We start from the raw sequence: 21,435 nt of genomic DNA on the forward strand, positions 1-21,435 counted from the left end.
GTACATTTCCCTAATGACCATTGACGTTGAGCATCTTTTCACAAGTTTCTTAGTCATTTGTGTATCTTCACTGGAGAAATCAAGTCTTTTGCCCATTTTAACTGGGTTGTCTTTTTGTTGTTGAGTTGTAGCTCCCATTCTGTAAATCGTCTTTTCACTTTCTTGATAATATCCTTTTATGCACAAATGTTTTTAATTTTGAAGTCCAATTTATGTATACTTTCTTTTGTTGCTCACAGTTTTGGTGTCCTATTTAAAAATCCATTGCCAGGGGCACCTGAGTAGCTGTCAGTTGAGTGTCTAACCCTTGGTTTCGACTGAGGTCATGATCTCACAATTTTTGAGTTCAAGCCCCATGTCAGGCCCACCCCATGGAGCTTGCTTGGGATTCTCTCTCCCTCTCTGTCACCCTCCCCCTGCACATTCTCTCTCACTCTCAAAATAAATGAGTAAGCTTAAAAAAAAAAATCCATTGCCAAATCTAAGGTCATGAAGGTTTATCTGTTGGTTTGCTTCTAAGAGCTTTATGGTTTTTAGCTCTTACATTTAGGTTGTTGATCCAGTGAGTTAACTTTTATATATGGTGTGATTCAGGGTCCAATTTCATGCTTTTGCACCATCTGTTGAAAAGACCACTCTTTTTTCATTGGCACCCTTGTCAAAAATCAGCTGACTACAGATTTTGGTTATAGATGTATTGGGTTTATTTCTGTACTCTCGTTTCTAATCCATTGGCCTATATAATTGTCCCTAATTACTGTGGCTTTTGTAGTAAGTTTTGAAATTGGAAGTGTGAATCCCTCGACTCTATTCTTTTTTCAAGGTTGCTTTAGCTATTCAAGGCCCTGTGTAATTACATATGAATTTAAGGATTGCCTTTTCCACTTCTACAAAAAGGCTTTTGGAATTTTTTTTAGATAATGTGGTAAATCAGTACATGCTTGGCTAGTGTGGACATCTTAACAATATTAAATCTTCCTACCCTTAACACAGATGTCTTTCCAGTTACACAGATCTTTAGTTTTTTTCAGTATGTTTTATAGTTCTGAGTGTACAAGTCTTGCACCTCTTTTGTTAAATTTATTCCTAGCATTTTCCTTAAGATGCTATTTTAATTAATTTCTTAATTTCCTTTTTTGGTTGTTCATTGATGTATGTAGAAACCACTGATTCTTGTGTGTTAAGCTTGTAACTTGCACATTGTTGAATCTATTTATTACCCCTAATAGCTTTTTTGTGGATCCTCTATATAGGATCATGTCATTTGCGAATAGTTTTATTTTTTTCCTTTCCTTCCTTCCTTCCTTCCTTCCTTCCTTCCTTCCTTCCTTCCTTCCTTCATCTAATTGCTCTGGTTAGTGTTAAATAGCATTGGTGAAAGCTGCATCCTTGTCTTTTTCATGATCTTAGCTTTCAGCCTTTCATCGAGTATGTTAGCTGTAGGTTTTTCATAAATGCCATTTATCATGTTGAGGAAGTTCCCATCTATTCCTATTATAAGAGTTTTATCATGAAAGGGTATTGGATTTTGTCAACTATCTTTTCTGTGTCAATTGAGATGATAAATTATTTTTTTTTCCCTTTGTTCTACTTATGAAAATCTAACACATTTTTTAATGAATAATTAAGATCTTTGTTTTTGGTAAGTTTCATACACTCTTTATGTAACTGCCAGTATATTTCAGTGAGAGGATCAAGTCTATCTTTGGTTTGATAATATAAAAGGGACAATATGAATAGTTAGATACAAAACATTTATCAAGTTTGTACATGGCCACTGAACTTTTCATATAACTTTGCTTAACCTTGTCTGTTTAATATTCCCTTGGATAACAATCAGGAAATGCACTGTATATTTTTTCTTCACCAAAGTTATGAGACCTTGAAACTTTTTTTCTTCAATTTCAAAGCTACTCTTGTAGTTAGCCTTCACACTTAGTTTAACTTGTGATATCTACCTTAAATTTATTTGTTGTCCATTCATCTTTCAGATAGCATTATCCCACATCCTCTAAAATTTACAGAAATTCAAATCCAAGTGTACTTGTATGGAACAGATCTTTTTATCAAATGTAAATTCTATTCTCATTTTTTACCATCTATATAATTTCTGCTTGATTTGAAAATAGCCACTTACTGACTTTTGAGAATAACTTTTTTATATCCCCTTTGCAAATATAATCTTCTCCATTCAGAATATATTTTCTGTTCTCCTCCCACATCAACATATCTCTTTGCTCGTCTGAAGTTTACCACTGATTAGCACTTTATTAAATTTATCTTTGATACTGTACTTCCTAACTATACTAAAAACTTTTTTTTTTGTATAATCCATCTTCCATCTGGTTGCTAATTCTCTTTACAATAGATTCTCTATTTCTTTTGTTTCTACAACAATGAAGGTAGAAATAGGAAAACCAACCAGGGGCTTTGTAAGTAGACTAACTCAAACTCTACCACTTACCCCAGGGATGTAAGGATTGAACAGAAAAACAGAAAATCTCCTCGTCCTCATACAGGAAAAGCACAATTTTTATTTCTAGTGCCTACCACAGGAACTCAATAGATTCTGTGTATTTAAATGACTAAAATAAGATTTCCACACAAACCTTTTTTTCAACTTCCAAAGGAAGTCTCACATCTCTTCTTAGGAAAAGCTGTGGTGTTTCTCTTTGGGGATCCAAATTAGTTAATTCAGCAAGTATTTCTGGCCAGTCACGAACATGTTGCAATGGTTTATGATAAGGCTTGAGTTGAAGGCCTGAAAAACATCTTTCCTTTTATAAATGATAATGTAAAAATAAATTATATCAACACATGGAAAATTTGTATTAAATTATCTGTACTTAAGTGCTGAATACACACAAAGTAAAGGTCTAAATTCTAATCAACGCTGACTTTAACCAATAATATTACTACCCAATTTTAGGTGAAGAGCTTTTGTTTTTAAGAATGTAAGAATTATGGAGGTGCCCAGGTGGCTCAGTTGATTGGGCACCCAACTCTTGATTTCAGCTCAGGTCATGGTCTCATGGATCCTGGGATAGGCCCCACGCAAGGTTCTGTGCTAACAGGGCAGAGCCCACTTGGGATGGGATTCTCTGGTTCTCTCCTCTCTCCTTACCTCCTCCCCAGCCCCCTGACTCCTGCACACACATGCACTCACTCACTCTCAAAATAAATAAATAAACATTAAAAAAAAAAGAATTTAAGAATTATGAGGGGCGCCTAGGTGGCCCAGTTTGTAGAGAATATGACTCTTGATCTTAGGGTTTTAAGTTTGAGCCCCATGTTGGGTATAGAGATTACTTAGAAATAAAATTTTTTTTCTTTTTTAATTAGAGAGAGCATGCACGGGGCAAAGGGGAGAGAGGCAGAGGGAGAAGAGGAAGAATTTTAAGCAGGCCCCATGCTCAGCATGGAGCCCAACATGGGGCTTGATCCCACAATCCTGGGATCATGACATGAACTGACATCAAGAGTCAGACACTAAACCGACATAGCCACCCAGGCCATTTGACTTAGCCACCCAGGCGCCCCTTAAAAATAACATCTTAAAAGGGTGCCTGAGTAATTCAGTCGGTTAAGCCTCCAACTCTTGCTTTCAGCTCAAGTCTTGATCTCAGGGTCATGAGTTCAAGCCTGGCATTGGGCTCTGTGCTGAGCAAGGAGCCTACTTATAAAGAAAGAAACAAACAAACAAAATCTGTAAAAAATTAAAGAATATAAGAATTATGATAATTCCTAAAACAAACAAAATGTATCAAATGTATATAAGATCTTTAATTCCATGATAGCCTATTTATGATACAATCAGTAGAATCTAGAGTTAAAAAAAAAGACAAATCATTAACCAATCACAATAACCTCAATTAATTCCTTTATATATTTGCAGTATTTGCTTGAAAGACAAATCTATAGTGACATCAGGATAATTTTAAATGAAAATATTTGATAGAGGGGCGCCTCGTGGCTCAGTCTTGGTTAAGCATCTGACTTCAGCTCAGGTCATGATCTCACGGTCTGTGAGTTTGAATCCCACGTTGGGCACTGGGATGACAGCTCAGAGCCTGGAGCCTACTTCAGATTCTATGTCTCCCTCTCTCTCTGCTCCTTTCCCACTCATGCTCTGTCTCTCCCTGTGTCTCAAAAATGAATAAATGTTAAAAAAAAATTAAAAAAAAAGATTTGATAGAAAACTAACACAAAAAATATTTGCATTATTTCAGGTGAAATGAGCACTGACAATAAAGGCAAGTTGGAGGAGCAATACATTTAATGGAATTCAAGTTAAATTCCATGGTTAAAGAAGAAGTTTTAAAATGATTAAAAATTGCTTTGAATGAAGCAAGGGATGCGGGGCCCAGAGGCTTACCTATTTCAACAGTTGGAATGCTAGTAATTTATATACAAGAGAAGATCACTGTATCATTTGAAAATGTGAAAGTCATTAAAAAACTGACGCTATACTTAAGTTTGCCAACCTACTCTCAAAAATAGTGAGGTTTACACAACAGAGTAACAACTTTCTTACTGAGGTTTTCTGAACAGATCCAAATAGTGAAATATTGCTGTGTTTCCTGAGAGAGACGCATTCCTTCCATTATCTGCTGCACTGTGGTATTATTTCCATGTTTCAGTTCAACAGAACGGTATGATCCATCCATTCTGTATATCCGAACTTTTTCATACTAGGACAAAAGACAATAATAAATTATGCAATCTGGTTAGAAATTATATATCCCAACCTAACAAAATGCTTCAGTTTCAACTTCATATGCTTTATTATAGATTTCTAAAATGGAAAATAACAGGAAACTACTTCAAGTGAGTATCTGTTGGCATTATTTAAAAAAGTTTTATTTCCATTATGTATATTTTCCACTTTTTTTTCCTCTGGATGATTCATGATCATGTAAGCTTGAGAGACTAAGGTGAATGATTCCTAAAAAATATTCAACTTTGGATTCTTCTAGGAAATGTTTTAAAGCTCTTCATGTACAAAGTAGGTATCCTATGGGGGATACAGACTTGGTTACTAAATCTGGTGTTAGTCAAGTATCTTATGAGTCTAGTGGGCTAAAGATTATATGGTAGAAATGTGTACTAGCAGTAATTTGTCCTAAGAGGAATCTGTGATGGAAGACCGTACACATGAAAGTTATGGAACAATGGACCTTGAGCCATTTTCTTTCCTCCTCTTCAGAAAAATCTCAGAGAGTAATAATATTTTCAATACATTAAAAAAAAAAAAATTCCTGTCACCTATTTTGCCCTTCTCTCACCCACCTCCCCTCTAGCAACCACCACTTTGTTCTCTATATTTAAGAGTCTGTTTTTTTGTTTTTGTTTTGTTGATTCCACATATATGTGAAGTCATACAGCATTTGTCTTTCTGACTTATTGCACTTAGTGTAATACCTTCTAGGTCCATCCATGTTGGTGCAAATGGTGAGATTTCATTCTTTTTTATGGTCAATATTCTATTGTATATATGTACTACATCTTGTTTATCCATTCATCTATTGATGTATACTTAGTTTGCTTCCATATCTTGGCTACTATAAATAATGTTGTGATAAACATAGGAGTACCTGTATCTTTTTATATTTGATTTTAGCCAAAAGGTCAAGAAGCAATTTCATGTATCTTTTTAATTTAGTGTTTTCATTTTCTTTGTGTAAATACTCAGTACTGGAATTACCAGATCATATGGTATCTCTATTTTTAATTTCTTAAGGAACCTCCATACTGTTTTCCACAGTGACTGCACCAATTTACATTCTAACACTGCACAAGGGTTCCACCATTTTCTCCAAATCCTCACCAACACTTCTTATATCTTTTTGAAACTAGCCATTCTGATTGGTGTGAGGTAATAGCTAATTGTGGTTTCTCAATATATCCTCAATACATTTTTATTGTCACTGGAAGTAACTCAATATGTTCTCAACACATTTTACTATATTGGAAGCCCCCAAATAACTTCCAGGCCAGTTCATTTTAGATAAAAGTACCTAATTCCTCTTATCGTGTTCATTTAGAATATAAAAATTATGCCAGGAATAATAATGTGTTCTATATAATTAGAAAATAAATTGAGGGCACCTGGGTGGCTCAGTCGGTTAAGAGTCTGACTTCGGCTCAGGTCATGATCTTGTGGTTCATGAGTTCGAGCCCCACATCAGGCTCTGTGCTGACAGCTCAGAGCCTGGAGCCTGCTTCAGATTCTGTGTCTGCCTCTCTCTCTACCCCTCGCCTGCACACACACACTCTCTCTCCTAAAAATATATAAACATTAAAAAATTTAAAAAAAATTGTAATAAAGTATAATAGAAGGGTGCCTGTACTGTTACCTACTTCCTTGACTTTGTCTTGTGCTCATGGAACAGTATTTTGACAAAATCTGTTGTGTGGTGAATTTGTGTGTTTATATTCTTAAAGGCAGAGATCATATGTTTACTCTTTATCATTTGTCACTTTCAGCATTTCAAGGTGTTAAATTCACAGAAATACTCCACAAATACTTATTGCCTAACTGATGGAAAGGTCTGGAAAGGCTCAGAGATTGTATTTGTTGAGATCAAACTTTTACACTTTATCTGTTGATATAAATCCTTTTATCTGGTTTGCAAGTTTTCACAGTTTTTAAATTAATCATAATTTTATCATAACTGTAACTATTAGGCAAACTGAGCTTTTCTAATTGTTAATTCTTCTCTATCTTAATGTTATTGCTAATTATTTCAGACATTATCAAGTATTGAGATTATACTGGAAATTAGGTTAATTTTAAGTGCTTGAAAGATTTATCATGCAATTTTATTTTGTTATTCAAGAATAAATGTCTTAATGTTAGGGATGATAACAAATTTAATACTTAAGAGATCTAACTATGAGGTTTTCTAAAAGCAATAAAGAAACCATCCATCCATTCCACTCTTGCCACAGATCCTCAAATTACTTATTAATTTAAACAGTTGGTGTGGCTCTATTTCTGAAAGTAATTCTTACTGGTTTGTTAATGGCTTCCTTCAACAGTTTTGCAGCTTCTTCCCAGTTATTTTGTTTGTTTTCTTCACAAATATTTAAGGGGGATCTTCCTTGTTGGTCCGTTATGTGCTAGAAATGTTGGAAAAAATAAAAATATAAAGAAAAAAGTATTACAGATCTATGGTATTGTAAGTGAAAATGTCAGTTTCACAAAAAACAGACTTTTGTCAAGTATTAAATATTAACCACACTTAGCACATACAATACTTAAAATAAACATGAATTGATAAAGATGACTCAAAGCACTAATCAATGTGATTATTGTTTTTTTTAAAAGTTCTGATTATAAGATCCAACAAAGGTTTTGTTTAAAGCGATTATTTTCCCCTTTAAAATACTTATTAACACAAATTCTGAAAAATGGGAATTCTTTTTCTTTCTTATTTTTTTGAGGAAATACAACGTAACATAAAAAGAGGTTAAATTTTATGTATATGCAGGAGATTGATGGTGGTGATGATTGCACCACAATATGAATGTAATTAAAAAAAAGAGGTTAGAGTGGAAGAGAGCCAAAGCATAAGAGACTCTTAAAAACTGAGAACAAACTGAGGGTTGATGGGGGGTGGGAGGGAGGGGAGGGTGGGTGATGGGTATTGAGGAGGGCACCTTTTGGGATGAGCACTGGGTATTGTATGGAAACCAATTTGACAATAAATATCATATATTGAAAAAAGAAAAAAATAAAGAAAAAAATAATAAAATAAATAAATTAAAAAAAAAGAATGTAATTAATGCCACTGAACTATACATCTAAAAATGGCTATAATGGTAAATTTTATGTGGGGCATATTTTATCACAATAAAAACATGTATAAAATCAAAGCTTATACATAGATATTACATATACTACATACTAAGTAAAATTTATTTTTTTCAGTTGGTTTCTCAAGTATACAATTGAACATTTTAGTGTCATTACTGGTTTTTCATTGCTTAGACATTTAAAAAAACCCTGGAAAATAACTTACTCTGTCAATTTCTGGATGGTTTAGGAGAATCTGTACTATTTCAGCATGTCCTCCTCCAGCAGCAAAATGAAGAGGAGAACTAAGCTGTCCATTTAAAAGGTTTGGATTGCACTTTCCTTTCTCTAACAATATGCGAGTGGCCTCAACTTTTCCATACCTGTAAAAAAAAAAAAAAAATGAAACTTACCCCCCAAAATAATCTGAAACACTAAAAAAATTTATTATTATCTTTAGTATTTATTTATTTATTTTGAGAGAGAGAGAGAGAATGTGCATGTGAGGAGGAGAGGGGCAGAGACAGGAGAGAGAGAATCCCAAGCAGGCTCCACACTGTCAGCACAGAGCTCAACACAGGGCTTGATCTGATCAACTGCAACATCATGACCTAGAGCTGAAAACAAGGGTTGGATGCTTAAACTACTGAGCCATCCAGATGCCCCCAAGATGTCTTAAAAAGTTAAATCTCAGATACTATCTCAAAGAAATTTAAGATCTTTTTTAAGTAAGATACTGACATAAATGTTTTTCAGTGTCTAAGCATTTCTTACGAATTCTTCTGGTTCAATTCAACTGTTTCTGTTTCTGATCAACTAGGAGGGACTATAACCTCAAATACAAGATGAGAAAGAACTACCACATGCAAGGTACAAAAATTATAAACTAAGGAAATAAAATTTTTAGTCAAAAATAGGTTCAGAATCAGAATGTAACTCATAAATAAACTTCATAATGCTTTTCACTTAGGTCTGATTGTGATTTGTAAAATAAGCCCAAAGATATAATTTGATATGTAGCTGTTGTATTAGGCAATGTGGAAGACATAAAGATGGAGAAGATACATGGTCTCTGCTTGGATAAAGGCTTACAGTGTAATCACAGAGGTAAAACAAAAACATTGGATAAATTACATTATGCTGTAAAACTTAAGAAACAGCTTAGAATAACAACAAAATAAGCATTGTTTATTTCTCAAGTCAAAATGATATATAACTAACACTTTAAAAAAATGTCAGAAAAGGCAGGACTTCAGTCTAAGACTTCCTGAAATGTTTTGATAGAAGAATTAGAACTGGACTTTAAATAGGAAGGAACAGAAGAGATGCTGAAGAGAGGTAAAAATATTTTAGGTAGGGGGAAAAAGAGTAACTAAACAAAGACCCAGAGGAGTACAAAGCATGGTGGGTGTCTGGGTTGCTTAGTTGGTTAAGCACCCAGCTATTGATCTCAGCTCAGGTCTTGATCTCATGACCGTGAGTTCAAGCCCTGCAATGAGCTCTGCACTGGGTGTGAAGCCTACTTTAAAAACAAAAACAAAAACAAAAACAAAAACAAAAACAAAAACAAAAACAAAAACAAAAGAGTACAAAGGCTTGTGTCAGACACAGTTGAGTCCACAATTTGGTCAGAGCCAAAGACTTCTATAAGGCTACAATCTGAAGCAATATTGGAAAAGTATATTCATTGTTTGTAAATAAATGGGTGGGAGGGGGAAAGGGAAAGGAAATTTGGTACATTTGAGGGAAAATTACACATCTTTAAAAGTGATTTGATTTGTCGTCCACTTTCCTTTCTTCTCCTTTCACATATCCTTCTTATACCCTAAACCTGCCACTTGTATGCTACTCTTTTTTATTCATTTCACTTTTTGCTTATGTTCTTTGCTATTCTTGAGATGTCCTTTCCCTCCTCCTCATTTTGTTTAGGTTAAATTCTGTTATTTCTCAGAAACAGTTTAAAATCTTCCCCTTCTATAATCTCACTACCTGCAGCATTTCATTTTTCATTCTTTTGTGGGACTTATTTTATGTACTTTCTCCCTTATTATTCTGGAACAATGGGTAGAAAACCTTTTTCCTTCTAAATATATTTTTTGAGTAAATACAATATAACACACAAAGAGGTAGCCTAGAAATTCCTGGAGGGTAGGTACCCTGGCTCTGCATTCTATAAACTGCCTTACGCACAAAAAATGAGTGAACTGTTCAGTAGGCATTTGAAAATGCATGCTTAGTACTCAGGAGGAAGGCAAAGGCTTGGCATATCTATCTGAGAAGAGGCAAATTCATCTAACTGAAAAGAATTACCATTAAGGCTGGGAGAATGGATGAAATCATTCTGAGAGAATTTAGAGAAAAATTATCTTCGACCAATGAAATGCATCTTGAAAAACAATCTTTCAGGACAGGAAAAGACACGTCTAAGACAGCAATTCAAGAAGTAATACAAATAATTAATATAAACATACATTCTGTATGATGCTTTAAAGTTTTCAAGGTACTTTCATATATAATTACTTAATATAATCTTCAAAACAACTTATGAGGCAGGCAGAAGTATTTTTATTGCTCAGTTAAGAAAAATGAAACTTGAACCAGGTAAGTAGCTTTCTGAAGGTCCCATGGTTACTAGCCAGTGTTAGAATCCAGTTTTCTGAATCTTAGTATAGCAGTTTCCATACGATAACACACGCTTAGGTCACAGAATGGAAGCCAGTATTTCAAGAATACTAATAATGTAACGATAATAATTTGCATTTGTATTGACCTTCATTATAGCTCCATTATGCCCCTTCAACTCCAATTTGTTCTTAGAATGAAGGGGTGGTCAACAGTATTTAATGCTGGAGAGCAGGGAAAGAGATTAAAAACTCAGAAAAGTTTAAGAAGGTTCATGAAGAGTAAAAAAAGAGACAACAGTGAGTGTGACCCACTCACCTTTGAGATCTAGCTGTGAAAGGAAGGAAAGAAACGGGATAGTGGCCAGAAAAGGCAGCAGGGCCAAATTAATGTTCTTTTCAAGAGGGAGAGACCACACATGTTTGAAGGCAATAAAAAAGAAAATGCAGAAAAGGAGAGAGTGAATTTAATGGCAAACAAGGATTTTTACTTGCATACTGCATGACACAGGAGAGAGATGAGAACAAAAACTATACAGAAGGACATTTCTGATGGCTTCAATTTTCTTTGAAAATAGGGAGGTAAAACTACCTGATAAGAGGAGAGAAAGGAAGTAGTGGGAGTTTAAGTGCTTATGACTACAAAGGTTTAGAACAGCTCATAAGGGAGGACTAAATGGCTGACAGGATAAATGAGACCAAAAGGATAGACAGCTAAGCTACTGTGAAGATGGGGTAATTTGAAGGGAATAAAATACTCATAGTTCAAAAATACTCTCTAGCAATAACATGAAACCTAAAAATAGGATCAGAGAAAAAAGACATTGATTTGAGAAAGGTCATAGATTATGTGATGTCGGTGAAACATTTACTGAGTGGTTGGTAAGTTACCCATATGGGAAGAAAGGCAACTTAAACAGTTTTGGAAAATAGTACAGAATAGTTTTCAGGTAGATGGTCACCAATATGAGAATTTTAAAAGCTTGGAGTAATCTTAGGGGTGGTCCTTAAAGAGTGATCTGGGAACCCCTGAGAATCCCTGAAATCTTTTCAAGGTATCCTCTAGGTCAAACATACGTTAATAATAATACTAAAATGCTACTGATCCTTTAAACTTTCACTTTCTCTTAAGTGTACAGTGGGATTTTCAGGAAGCCATGTGACATATAATACTGCAACAAATGTAGAACAATTCTACTCTTCTCATTAATTTTTTTTTATTTTGAAAAATACAGCATATTTCATAAACATTTTTAAATGAATTAATAAATACTTAAAATATTTTTCAGGTTTAACTTCTAATATGATAAACAACACTAGATATAATTTACATAAACAAAAGCTCTTTGGGATTCTGTAACTTTTTTTTTAATAATTTTTTAAAAGTTTGTTTATTTATTTTGAAACAGAGACAGTGCGAGTGTGGAGGGGCAGAGAGAGGAAGAGAAAATCCTAACCAGGCTCTGCACTGCCAGCACAGAGCCCAGGTGGGGGTCCAACCCACAAACCACGAGATCATGACCTGAGCTAAAACCAATGAGCCAGCCAGGCATCCCGGGATCCTGTAACTTCTGAGAGTGAAAAGGGAGTCCTGCCACCAAAATGTTTGAGAACCATCAATCTAATAAAAACCCTCACTTTAAGATGAGAAAACAGACCAAGAGGGTAAAACATCTTGTCTAAGCTTATAAAGTTAGGCCTCAAATCCAACTCTTAATGAGATAACCTAGTATTCCCATCCTCGATCTTTATACTAATTAGGAAATAAAAGTACATTTCCAAGCTAAAGTAATTTAAGTTCGTACTAAATGGTCAAATCTACCTTCATTCAAATTCACATTAATTAAATGATTCATTTGATGAAAGTATTGCAAGGTGGCCCATACTACTCCTGATATATTAAACATGATTATTATTTCTAACTGACAGAAAATGTTATCTAAGGATAAAACTCTTTTCCTGTATACTGTATACTGTATACTGTAGTAGTAAGATTTTCCAATTAAAAATACTATGGGTTAGGGGCGCCTGACTGGCTCAGTTGGTTAAGACTCTTGATTTTGGCTCAGGTCATGATCCCAGAGTCATGAGATTGAGCCCCATGTCGGGCTCCACACTGAGCATAGAGCCTGCTTGAGATTCCCTCCCTCCCTCCCTCCCTCCCTCTCTCTCTCAACCTCTGCCCCTTTCCCCAGCTGGCATGCACACACTCTCTCTCTCTCTAAAAAAAATAAATAAACAAAATAAATAAACTACAGATTTATAAATTTGATTTAGAAATCAAAATCTTTAAATTTTTACAATATTTTAATAACAGCCAACATTTATTGAATACTTATTATGTGCAAGGTACCCTCAAAGCATTTATTTGCATTTTCTCCTTTAATCTTAAGAAATATATTAAGTTCATCTTGAAGATAAAGACACAGGTCCTTAGAGACATTAAGTAACTTCCCAAAGGTCATACTTTTAGGAAATAAGAATTATTACGACTAAAACCTAAGTACATTCCAAAGAACATTAAATACTATACCATACTTCTGTTTTTATGTAATAGATACTTAAAAATATTACCATTCTTTTATTAGAAAATAACCCATGCCACAAAAAAGGACAATATTAACCAAATATAAATTTGGGATTTCTCAACTAAAATTCTCTGCCTCCATCCTTCCCAATTCCATAGTGTACTTTCTTGTGATTTGAAGTATATTCTCTACCTCTTTTCGTTTAGTTCCATATAAGGCACGTGATTTCTTTTTGTACTGCTGCTGCTACCAATATTTATTAGTAATCTGAAGAAACAAACAGAAGTTCAGTTAAAAAATATTTAGGGTAGGAATGCCTGGGTGGCTCAGTCGGTTGAGCGTCTGACTTCTGACTTCTACTCAGGTTATGATCCTAGGGTATTGGGATTGAGCCCTACTTTGGGCTCTGTGCTGAGTGTGGAACCTGCTTAAGGTTTTCTGTCTCTCTCCCTTTGCCCCTCTCCCCAGCTCAAGCTCTCTAATAAAAAAATTAAAATATATACATGTGTGTGTGTGTGTGTGTGTGTGTATATATATACATGTACATATATATGTATACAAATATACGTATATGTATATATATATATATATTTAAGGTAACTCCAAATATGAATAGAAAATTCCCTGTAATGGGAAAACAATTAAGAACACACAGAATAAAGAAGCCTAGTTTTGAGGAAATAGAAAAAAAATTAAGAGCATATTTCTGGAATAAACTAGCATAGTTTTAGGGAAACAGCATATTTTTTAAGAGAGAAAAGATGTATATTAAAAGCAACTATATTTAGCTACTGGATCACAAATTTTGGAATCAGTGAAATCAAAATAAGTTTGAGCAATGATCGAATTAATGCCTTTACATATAGATAAATAAACAGACGCGGAGAGGTGAAATATCTTGTTAAATGTGGCTCAGATAAGACATAGTGGACATTTGGGGCGCCTGGGTGGTTCAGCTGGTTAAGTGTCTGACTCCTGATTTTGGCTCAGGTCATGATCTCACAGTTCATGAGTTCCAGCTCCACGTTGGGCTCTATACCAACAGCTCGGAGCCTACTTGGGATTCTCTCTCCCTCTCTCTCTCTCTCTCTCTCTCTCCCTTTACCCCTCTCAAAATAAAGAAATAAACCTTCAAAGAAAGGTTTTCAAACCTTCAAAGAAAAAGTGGACATTTAACAGGCAGTGAATAATGTAGGCACTTCTTAAACTAGCCAAGGAAGTTCACTTTCAACAGTAACTCAAAAGCAGCTTACCCATAAGAAATAATGGTAAATCACTTCATTACATCCTTTTTAGAGAATAAACTATAGCTAACACTTAAATACTGTAATGAACACAAGTTCACAGTGAGTACAAAGAGTTAATAACCCCAATCTTGTGAGTTAATTCCGCTTTAAAAAAAATAAAGAATGGAAGGCTTTGATTCTAATGAAGGCTTTTGGGAGTTTCTTGATGCCACGGTTTTCCAAAGTACTAAATGGATACTTATCTAATATGATCAACATCAAAACATAAGTAGTTACCTCATGTAAGTTTCATAGCAAGAGAAGAGTAAAACAAACATTTATCTAATACAAAACAATAGAAATTACAAGGGTGAATAAAGGACCTACTGCTATATAATGACACTTGCTAATGATTAGCTATTACACAGGATGACCTGGTAATGCATAAGAACACCAATGATACTTTTCTCATGGGGCAGACCTTGTAATTCTGAACAGTGGTATGTATATATAGTAATCAGATATCTAAATAGAAAGCTCATAAGGCAAAAGTGGTAGAGAAAAAGGAGCCGGAATGAGAATAGTCCTGAAAAGAAGCACTAATGTTTATAACTAAAGATTCATTCCTTCTAAGAAAAAAAAAAAAAAAGTAATCCATTTACCAGCATGCATAATGAATGGGTGCCCAGTGGTCACTATCTAATTGGTTGACTGAAAATCTTTCATTGAGAAGACGGTTTAGTAATTCTGAATCTCCTTCACAGGCACTTCGATGGAGAGGAAAGTCATCTACCCACTGTCGTTCCCTAATTATTAAAAACAAACAATTTTTTTTTTTATAAAGCACTTTTGAAATTCAAACTGTTTCAAAACAAACATGATACATATATGAAAGCTTTGGTCACTTAGCAGCTGCAAACTATATCATCTATGCAATGATTACATTGCATACTAATTGCATATATCATTTTAAACAATATTTTAACATTAGAATATAAGTTTTAAAAAAGCAATGTGGAGTAAAACCAAAACAGTACTTGTCTTCTGTGACACTGCTCATGCTTCTCTGCCATTTTTCTTGTTTGGGAATTTGGATTTTTGAGTAGTCTGGAGCTCCTAGACCAAAGTATGGATTTATTACCACTTTATCTACCTAAAATGGGAAAATAGAAAAAACAAAAACCCCTTAAGAGCTTCAGATACTTGGCTTTAATAGACATAAATACAACTAACTGTATATGTCATCTAACAGGTATATTTACCTTAGGGAAAAATTACATTTGACATAAAATGTCTTTTGAAATCAGAGCCAAAATTCATTCAACTCTTACCCGGTTCGTATATTGAAGATCTGATCCAAACAAAGGGTTGTAAATACAGGTATCTGCTTTCTCTAGGGCTAACATTTTACTCTTTATTTCTAGTGCACTGTAGCCCATATGTAATGAGTTTTCCATTTGACCTGATTCAGTAGCATATGCAGGGTTTATGACATTAGTTTTTATCCGCTCAAGAGGAGAAGGCCGGAATAAAGCTGGAATAAAGTGAGATTGTGCATGGCGTTCATCTAACCACCTGGCAAAATAAAAAAGAAGAGGTAGTAGAAGTATTTGTTCAAAAGTGAAGATGAAGAAAGTAGACCATCCAACTCTGATGTGTGATACATTCTTTTTTTTTTTTTTTTAATTTATTTATTTTTGAGAGATAAAAACAGAGCATGAGCAGGGGAGGGACAGAGAGAAAGAGACACAGCATATGAAACAGGCTCCAGGCTCTGAACTGTCAGCACAGAGCCCAACGTGGGGCTTGAACCCACGAACCGTGAGATCATGACCTGAGCCAAAGTTCAGTAACTGACTGAACCACCCAGGTGCCCCTTTAAAAAAATTTTTTTTTGTATTTATTTTTGAGACAGAGAGAAAGCACAAGTTAGGGAGGGGCAGAGTGAGGAGACAGTATCTGAAACGGGCTCCACACTGACAGCAGAGAGCCCAATGTGGGGCTTGAAATCACAAACTGTGAGATCGTGGCCTGAGTCGAACTCAGATGCTTAGCTGAGCCACCCAGGTGCCCCCTATTGTGTGATACATTCTAATATCACATTCAGATTTTTATAATTTTTAACTAGTGTTAAGTACTTCATTTAGTATTAATAAAAGTTTTTGTTAATAGACACAGCAAACTATTTTTAAAGATGTTTATACCAGGGTACCTGGGTGATTCAGTTGGCTGAGCATCTGACTCTTGATTTCAGTTCAGGTCATGATCTCACAGTTCGTAGGTTCAGTCCCCACATGGGGCTCTGCACTGATAGCATGGAGCCTACTTGGGATTCTCCCTCTCTCTCTGCCCTTCCCCCACTTGTGCTCTGTCTCTCTCTCAAAATAATTAAATTTTAAAAAATGCATATACCATTATAATAAAACGCCTTTCAAAAAACATGAAGTACTTTTAAGATCTGAACCATTGAGATGTAGGTGACATTTGCTCTGTTGTTACAGAAAGACAAAGGCATGATAGGTTTAAACAACTTGTCTAACTTACTCTTGTCTACTCTCACTCAGAGTAACTCAATACTAAATCTGTCAGAACAACTCGAGGAGCCATTTGGCCCAGCATTAGGGAAAACAGAAAGAGAACTTCAGTCAATTGCGTATTTAACTGTTTAAAAAAACAACTTTTTTTTAATGTTTATTTTTGAGAGAGACACAGAACATGAGCAAGGGAGAGACAGAGAGAGGGAGACACGGAATCCAAAGCAGGCTCCAGGTTCCCAGCTGTCAGCACAGAGCCTGACACGGGGCTCGAACCCATGAACTGTGAAATTATGATTTGAGCTGAAGTCAGATACTTAACCAACTGAGCCACCCAGGCACTCCTAATTATTTTTAAAGACATAATTAGTTCTATTGAACTATTGCAGTGGAGGAAAGATGGAAATAAGAGATCTCGTATAAAAGTAGGAGGGAAAACAAAGGCAGTGGTTAACTCAACTTGAAAATTAAAACAAAAAAACAAACAAAAAAAACCCCAAATCTAGTTTTAAATCAAGGAATCTTAATCCTTCATCCAGGCAGTCTTTGTCATTTTTGGAAAAAAATTAGCCCATTGTAAGCAAACCAGGAAAATCCTGTCTTTGGAGCTTTTCATTTTTATATTTTACTTCAAAAACTTAACATTGTGTTACATATATATTATTTGCTTCTGTTCTAACAGAGCTAATTTCTACTATGAAGCTGTATTTGGCTTATTAAAAAATATTTTTAGTGGTATTTCTTACTTATCCAAGGCTATTAACATCCTTGCTGTAAGTGTAGCAAAGTGACTGCTGGATTCACTACAGACTCGCATAATATCTTGTAAGCAGTAAAAAATTGGGCATCCTGGAGTATATGTATATTTAGTATTATCTGAAAAAGAAAAATGAATAATGTCATCACATATAAGGTTTACAATAACATATTTTTCATTAAAAAAATAGTTACGTGTAACATGAATTGTTTTAGATTTGGATTTAGAAGACCTTGATTAAACTGATGACCAGTTCTGTGACCTTATCCACTTGGAATTAGAAGACCTATATTCTTAGAGGATTGCAGAAGTTGTTTCCTTGTTTTCTTCCTTAACAATGTAGCAAAACTCTGATTAATAACATTTCCAACACCATTTAAAATACTGTACTTCTTAGTCTAAGTATGACTGGGAAAAAATATATATAATTGGAATGCCAGAGCTGGCTAATAAAATATGTGTAAGTACTATGTTAGCAGCAGGCTGATGGCATATCCCCACTGGGTCATTAATTTATCATCAGTATTATTACTGCCTTATAGGAGAGTAGTACTCTAAAGTTTCCAAAGTGATCTTCACACCTAATACCTTAATTAATTCTTCCAGCACAATGAACTTGGGTAGGAGCAGATACCCATCTTACAAACAGAGCTGAGGCTTAAAGAGGTGATTTGCCCAAGAGCACAAAATTAGTAGGCTACATGTTCTGCATTGAAATTTAGTAATTTTTCAATTATTCCAGGATGTCAAGGGCTCAAATTTTTACATTTGATCTAAAGTCTTTAAATAATACCGATACTGTTTGTTGGGCAGAATATTTTAGAACTGTTATTAACACCTTCTTATGCCAGATAGGTCCTGATGATAGTCTGTTAATTTTCCAAAATAATGAAATATCTATTTCTAGTCATATCCTTTGAAAAATCCCTTATAACCTGAAAACTTTTTATTTCAATTATGGCTTCCTTCCTCACTTCTGTATTCTATTTTTAAAACTAGAAACAAAAACATTACTGTTTAGTCCAGAAGGCTGAATATTACTTTGAAATCAAAACATCTTTTTTTAAGTTCTACTAATTTAAAAATACGTATTTTACAACAATATTAGAATAGTAACTATGAATATAAATTCCTAAATTCCTCAGGAGATTTTAACTTAGTGTCTAAAATATATAAAGATCCATAAGGTAAATCTTAGACTTTACCTTTGACAACTGATGGAACAATAAATAATGCTGCTTCTCTGCCAACTTTCTCTCCATCCAGAGGAAATTTCTTCATTAGGACCACTCGTTTTCCTAACCATTTGATAAAAAAAAAAAAAAAAAAAAAAGGTCTTTTAAATTTTATAAATTACCTTGAGAATTAGAAAAAAATACTTTAATTCCAATGTAGTTAACATCTAGTGTTGTAGTAGTTTCAGGTATATAATATAGGAATTCAACAATATCATATATTACTTAATGCTCATCAGGATAAGTGCTCTTAATCCCCTTCGCCTATTTCACCCATACCCCCTAGCTACCTCCCCTCTGGTAACAACTAATTTGTTCTCTATATGTTAAGATTTTGTTTTTTTAGTTTATCCCATTTTTTATTTTTTGAGAACTAGAAAATTTTTTAAAAGGCAGCATTAAAAGGAGTTAAAATATAAAAACAGCCAATTTTATTATATGCCCTAATGAAAAACCTTAATCCTGATAATAATGCAAATTATTCTGTGCACAATCAACCAGTAGATTCATGGTCCTGGTCTTGACTAAAAGAGAAGCTTCCTATGTATAGCAAAGAAAACTGTCCTGCTAAAGACTGACAGAGCAGCTGAATAGCAAGGCACCCTGCAGTCAAGAGCCATATACAGTACTTCCTCATTCAGCTGAGATACAGATGGGAAGAATTTTACTATGATCTCAGGTGGATAAGGAGGGTGGTATATGTAAGTTGCAAAGTCTTAAAGCTAACACTCAACCTCCACCCTCAATGTCAGTGTTTATTAAAATCTGATTGGGCTACAAACTACTACTGTATTCTGAATTGTAACCTCCATTCTTAGTGTTTTTCCAGATTTGGCCACAAGGGGGCTATAAATAATAACCTACAAATCGTGCCCTCTAAAACCTCTCATCTGGACACCTTTGCCATGATTTTTGTCAACTCTTCCAATTTACCCACTCCAAGATACAGAAACTTGTTCCTGACCCAAGTAGGAAGACTGACTGGATACCTTCTATGGACAGGTAGATAATCTAAGAGTTCAAGCAGCTTCATTTATTCACAAAATACTGGAGTCAATATATGTGATTATTATAGCCCCCAATTATTTTACAAATTGGACATGTGTACAAAATATAAGTGTTACATAGAGGATAACATCTAATAAATTTCAGAGGCAATTTCTTTTGTCTAGCTTGAGGTCCTGTCCCACTTTATCTTTCCTATTTTGCTGCATCCCTAAACCCAGTTCTGATCCATTGTTTAATTGCGTACTTTGCAAATGATAGATATAATGAGATCTGTTGTGGGGAAAAAATAAAAGCACTGACTACAAGTTGGGAAATGAAGGTTCTAGTCCTAACTCCTCCACTAATGGGAGTATGACCTTAACGAGTACTATCCTATGTCTGCATTTCCATTTTACAGATGTGAAGATGACCATATACCAATTCACAGGACCAATTTAAGAATTTCATTAAAGGCCACCTGGGTGGCCCAGTCAGTTAGGCATCCAGCTTCAGCTCAGGTCATGATCTCTCCATTCCCGAATTTGAGCCCTGCATTGGGCTCTGTGCTGATAGCTCAGAGCCTGGAGCCTGTTTCAGATTCTGTGTCTCCCTCTCTTCTCTGCCCTGACCTTGCTCATGCTCTGTCTCTTTCTCTCTCAAAAATAAATAAACATTAAAAAAAATTTTTTTAAGAATTTCATTAATAAGTAGGTGTGAAAGTGCTTTTATAAACGATATATAGCACTGCACAAAAAATTAAGGTATAACCACTGCTATTATAAAGTCTTTGTGATTTACATGTGATGCTTGTATAAGGAATCCTCTTACTCTACAAAAATATTTCATATATTTAGAAAACTCAATACAAAAAGTATAGTTCAGGATGTGGTATGGCTTATTATAACTAATATAACTAGTTAGGTTAAAGTTCGCCATTTTAATTTCTCTTATTAAAAGCTCCTAGAGGCGCCTGGGTAGTTCAGTTGGTTAAGCGTCCAACTTCAGCTCAGGTCATGATTTCACAGCTTGTGGGTTCAAACCCGCATCGGGCTCTGTGCTGACAGCTCAGAGCCTGGAATCTGCTTTGAATTCTGTCTCCCTCTCTCTCTGCCCCTCCCCTGCTCATGCTCTGTTCCTCTCTCTCCATTTCTCTCTCTCTCAAAAAATAAACATTAAAAAAATTTTTTACATCTCCTGGAAAATCTTCTAAAAGCACTACCCATTTCTCTGGGCCAGAGGACATCTTTGTTAACAATGACACCACTCCATCCCCCTTATGGGTGAATGGACTGAGTGGCAGAGTATGGCTAATTCACATAACAAATTATGACTCCTCTGTCTTAGCTCAAATATGTGATCTGGATATATGTCTCAGGAATTTGATCTCAGGATCAATCCTGATACTTACAACAATTTGGCAACAGTAGAACAAGTCTAGATGAAAATTTATCAGAGAAGTTCAAGACTAAGGTAGAAAAGACTGACAAATTTGTGGCGTCCAAAAAGAGCCTTTTATGTGCCTTCATCACCAACAAGGATAGTCCCCTTTTTAGCTAAGATCAATTTCTAGATCATTTTATTAAAAAATCAATCTGATGATTAGGGAAAGGAGATCTCTTTAAGGGACTTAGAATACGTATCAGAGATCAATAAATTTATGCAGTAACTTATTATAACTGAGTTGTAAGGCCTTAGAGCCTCTACCCTTCAGGCCCTCTTAGGGAGATTACCTATTAGAAAGGTAAAATA

General features: G+C 34.8%; 1 protein-coding gene across 17 annotated transcripts in view; it reads right to left on the bottom strand.

Moving 5' to 3' along the window:
* KRIT1 (KRIT1 ankyrin repeat containing) overlaps positions 1 to 21,435 on the bottom strand; it is a 41,119-nt gene that overhangs the window by 11,456 nt on the left and 8,228 nt on the right. For 16 of the 17 annotated variants that reach the window (XM_049641455.1, XM_049641462.1, XM_049641459.1 and 13 more), the window contains 9 exons: positions 18,670 to 18,762; positions 17,454 to 17,583; positions 15,505 to 15,748; positions 15,211 to 15,326; positions 14,836 to 14,979; positions 8,025 to 8,181; positions 7,015 to 7,122; positions 4,535 to 4,691; positions 2,610 to 2,761 (listed from right to left, as the gene is read on the bottom strand). In XM_049641455.1, the coding sequence (XP_049497412.1) occupies positions 2,610 to 2,761; positions 4,535 to 4,691; positions 7,015 to 7,122; positions 8,025 to 8,181; positions 14,836 to 14,979; positions 15,211 to 15,326; positions 15,505 to 15,748; positions 17,454 to 17,583; positions 18,670 to 18,762 (1,301 nt within the window). Of the gene's footprint in view, positions 1 to 2,609; positions 2,762 to 4,534; positions 4,692 to 7,014; positions 7,123 to 8,024; positions 8,182 to 14,835; positions 14,980 to 15,210; positions 15,327 to 15,504; positions 15,749 to 17,453; positions 17,584 to 18,669; positions 18,763 to 21,435 lie in introns of those variants that run through there. The other variant, XM_049641464.1, reaches the window with a different exon arrangement.

The sequence above is a fragment of the Panthera uncia genome, chromosome A2 (genome assembly GCF_023721935.1).
Source record: "Panthera uncia isolate 11264 chromosome A2, Puncia_PCG_1.0, whole genome shotgun sequence".
Lineage (NCBI taxonomy): Eukaryota > Metazoa > Chordata > Mammalia > Carnivora > Felidae > Panthera > Panthera uncia.